Source organism: Triticum urartu, chromosome 2A (genome assembly GCF_056163025.1).
Source record: "Triticum urartu cultivar PI428250 chromosome 2A, HENAU_Tu73, whole genome shotgun sequence".
In the NCBI taxonomy this organism is placed as follows: Eukaryota; Viridiplantae; Streptophyta; class Magnoliopsida; order Poales; family Poaceae; genus Triticum; species Triticum urartu.
Genome location: NC_141874.1, coordinates 604,028,086 through 604,032,289, shown reverse-complemented (window position 1 = coordinate 604,032,289; position 4,204 = coordinate 604,028,086). Strand labels below are relative to the sequence as shown.

Genomic DNA, 4,204 nt, shown 5'->3' with positions numbered 1-4,204 from the left:
CAAAACATTGACACAAATTATGCGAGGAGAGTAATGGACTTGACATAAACATTCTTAACTAACATGTATTAAGTCATATCATCGTCTAAAAAGGACATTTTCAGGAAAAAATATAGTATTAAGTCCTAAAAATCAAAGAACCCGCAAAGAAATTTTCTCCAAAAATAATAATTAGGACCTGACATGAGATATTTTGATAAATTAAACCAGCAAAGGTACTTTCGAGGAGGAGGTTTATACTCCCTCCATTCCAAAATATAGTGCGCCCGCGCTTCCCGAGGTCCAACTTTGACCATAAATTTAACCAACGAGACCAACTGTGGCGGGAGAAAAAATTATATAATTGAAAACTTCTTTCAAATACGAATTCACTGATATAATTTTTGCTCCCGCCGCAATCGGTCTTGGTAGTTAAATTTACGGTCAAAGTTGAAGCACGTGGATAGAGGAAGCATTACATTGTGGAATGGAGGGAGTACCACGCCGGTGAAAATGTTCACGGACCCCCCCCCCCCTTTCTAATATATTCAAATGTAGCTCTCCTACATGTTCTAGAAAAAAATGGCATCCCCTTTTTTATCTCCTTCTAATATATTCACATGCAGCTCTCCTACATATTTGAAAAAAAAAAGTTAAGGGAGCCCGGAAGGCCAATGCTTGGATATTCAATATCAAAATTTCTACCCAATTTTGAATGCCCACAAGTTTGTCTCTTTGGACAAGCCTCCATGATATTTATCTTGACAATGACACCGAGCATAAAACACACGGCTAGCAATGCACAACCTCCGATTACAAGGCAATAAATTTGGGAGACATGCGCACCACTACGAAAAGAATTGTTTGGAAGACATGTGGACCATTGAAGGTTATTTTACTCCCTTTGGTTGGCCATTCAAAATAGCATTGAACCAAAAAAATTGGCTGAATTGTGGCTTCTGGATTTTTTACAAAAAAAAAATAAGAATCCGCGATCCATTTCGTCTAAAAATGCCGCTTCACCCAGTGTATGGGGAATGGCCAAAGGAGTGGCTCCGCGTCGCGAGTCTGGATACTTTGTATTGAAATGCAAAACATTCCATCAACGAGTAGTGGATCAGCATGTCCGGTAAAAATATTCCTAACAGAATGGCCATGATTTGAGACTAATTATATCAGGAGAGTAATGCCTTGATGTAATAATTTACACTATGCAAAACCCTCTCTAACTTCATGTCAATGAATGGATGAGGCAAATCTTTATGCCTTTGAAATTTGTAGGAAAAACAAAACTTCCGTTGCCCATGACCATGCGCCAAGCTCCAGTTCAAACAAATGAAAATATGACATTTTAAGTCTAACTGTTTTACAATACTCATATGTTTATCTAATGTATATCCAAAAATATGCTTGTCTAGTGAAAACATCTCGATTGGAACAACGTTGAAGCTTAGGTGCTCGTCCGTCCACGTTTGTTCCTCGTAGTACGCACAACAAGACGAAAAGAAGGAACGAGGGACAAACAAACGGGAGCCAGATGGGCAGACGTATCACCATAGCATCATGTTATATATTCCATTGATTCCTCCATCATTATCGCGTGGTATAGTACCTATCACCTAGGCCCAATAGGGCCGAAAGAAAACTAGAATAGAAACAGAAAGAATTACAAAAAAAAAAGGGGGGGGGGGGGGGGGGGGGGGGATTATCTCCGATTCCATACTGCGGGCGCACGACGCTTCTACGGTGAGATTTGAGTATTTCAACAGTACTACTGTACGTGTTAAGTACAGAGGCTGTGATTCATGGAGTCAACGAGAGACTGTTTGAGAAAGTTGGGGAGCCCAATTTTTTTGCCGGTTCTCTTGACATCGTCCTGCACCTTCCTCCGGTACTCCCCGAAGGTAAACGGCCTGTACGGCGACGGCTCGCCGCATGTGCCGACCGGCGAGTCGTACGACGGGCACAGGAAGTAGGCGACGGAGAGGCGCTCCGCCTTGGCGTTGGCCACCACTTTGTGCTCCACGCTCTTGTACCTGTTGTTGCTCCACGCCTGAAGCATCCAAATGCAGAGAACTGGAATAAGAAGGCGAAAAATGCGTCCACACACACAAAATAGTACCATCTGATGCGACGGTCGGGTACACCTCTCTGCTTGGTCAAAACTCCGGCACGTAGTACGTATATGGGGTAAAACGCCGAGGAGGGGACTGTTACCTGAAACAGATCGCCGATGTTGACGATGAGCGCGTCGGGGCGGGGTTTCACGGCGACCCAGCGGGAGTCCTTCATGAGCTGCAGGCCCCCGACCTGGTCCTGGCAGAGGATGGTGAGGAAGTCGCTGTCCGTGTGCGGCACCAGCCCGAACGTGTCCGGCGCGAACGGGCATGCCGGGTACCTGTTGAGCCGCAGGAAGCACGTCGTCCCGTCGCACCCCGCCGGGAACGCCGGCTCACCGCCCCACGCATCGTGCCCGAGGTCCTCCGCCAGCGCCGCCGCCACCGTGTCCGCCACGCGCGACATCGCGTCCGCCACCTCCTGCATCACGGCCCTGCTCGCGCGACAAAACTTTTGCTCGTCAGTCATCAATAAAACTACTGCACACGACTCGTGGTAAAATTCTCGCCTAGTGTGACTAAGTGACCGTGGTAAACACACGTATGTAACCAGATTAGATTCATGGTCATGTACTAGTATTGAAACAAGTGCTCATGCATGTACCATTTCGAGTCATGGTCGTGTGTATTGTTGGTTCATACACGTATACTGCTAGCCTGAGATATTTCTCTATCCGGACACTGTACACGGAAGGGAACCCCGCAGCACACAAATTAATATTCGGCGTATGTATCATGGTCCTGGGGGATGGGGTTGGTAGGCTGGTTCGATGGACACGAAGGCGTTAAATTCGGTTAGTGTACTAAAAACGCCCATGTTTCGTGGGCACATATGCAGCCGCACACATGATATCGTCATTCATCGACCCAAACAAAGCCGAATTAATGTACGTAGTTGACAGGAAAGTTTGCCGCGTGCCTCCATCTTCTTCCCTTCTACTACTAGAATACTACTACACATATATGTGCCGGCAGCAAACGAATATACTACTAACGATCGCGCGCGTAATAACTATCAAAAGTGTTCTTTCGTCCTTGGACTCTCAAATGAAAAGAAAATCTCTATCGACAGAACTGATTAATGTAACTAATTATAGTCAAGCACGTTCGCTAATTGTCTGACAGAGTAAGCAGGGTAACAAGAACAGGCATGCATATGGGCGGGCGTACGTAAGCACGTACCTCAAGGAGCTGAGCTTTCCGTAGTCGCAGTCCTCCCGGGAGATGCTGGCGAGCGGAACGTGGAAGGCCTCCGACCACGAGAGGTGCCGGAGCGACGTAGCCGTCGGGTTGCCCCACCGGTACGAGCCGTTGAGGAGCCCGGCCTTCTCCTTGGTGTCGAACGGCAGGCGGAACAGCCGCGCCTGCTCGCGCCGCATCTCCTCCAGGAGCTTCCGCCCCACGCCGTGGTTGATCACCTGGAAGAAGCCCCACTCCGACGCCGCGCGCGCCATGGCGTCCGCGCACGCCTTCCTCTCCCCCGCGTCGCCGCTCGTCAGGCGCTTCAAGTCGATCATCGGCAGGTCGCGCTCCAGCACGGCCACGCTCTCCGGCACCGCCGGCGACAGCGCGGGCGCAATGCCGCCGCGGCGGAGCTGGTCGGTGCGCAGCAGCGCGCGGTAGCTGTCCGCCAGAGGCGGATCAATGGCTGGCTCGGCGAAGGCCGGCATGGTCGGTCGACGGAGGAGATGGGTAGCTTAGACACGTGCGAGCGTGCGTCTAGCTAGCGCGCTAGTGATGGACCAACCGGTCGTCGTGTCACACGCAGTGCACACTCACTTGCTTAGCTTAGCTACGCTACCACTGGGCCGCTCGCTGGGCAGTGGCTATGGCGAATCGCGCTGCTACGAAAGATCTCGGGAGCGAGAGGCCTATATAGAGAGAGAGGAGGGCCGGGCGCGCGGCGCTAGCTAGTGGTTGCCCGGTGGGCGGAGAGCTGGACATGTGCTCGATCGCACGTTCTTTCTTGCATGGGGCGCTCGCCCGGCCGCCTTTACTTAGGGACGGTGGATCCGGGAATACCCTAGCCGTTTCGAGCGATCCTCTGAGGCGTCGCGCGATTAAGACCGAGCGACACTTGTGTGGGGGCGCAGCAAGTTATGGGGGCC

General features: G+C 50.5%; 1 protein-coding gene across 1 annotated transcript; it reads right to left on the bottom strand.

Moving 5' to 3' along the window:
• Positions 1-1,530: 1,530 nt before the first annotated feature.
• Positions 1,531-3,959, bottom strand: LOC125533757 (gibberellin 2-beta-dioxygenase 6). The gene is made up of 3 exons (XM_048697116.2): positions 3,279-3,959; positions 2,197-2,530; positions 1,531-2,032 (listed from the first exon to the last, which is right to left on the bottom strand). The coding sequence occupies exons 1-3, from the start codon at positions 3,764-3,766 to the stop codon at positions 1,763-1,765; spliced, it is 1,092 nt and encodes a 363-aa protein (XP_048553073.1). The 5' UTR covers positions 3,767-3,959; the 3' UTR covers positions 1,531-1,762.
• Between the last annotated feature and the right edge of the window lie 245 nt (positions 3,960-4,204).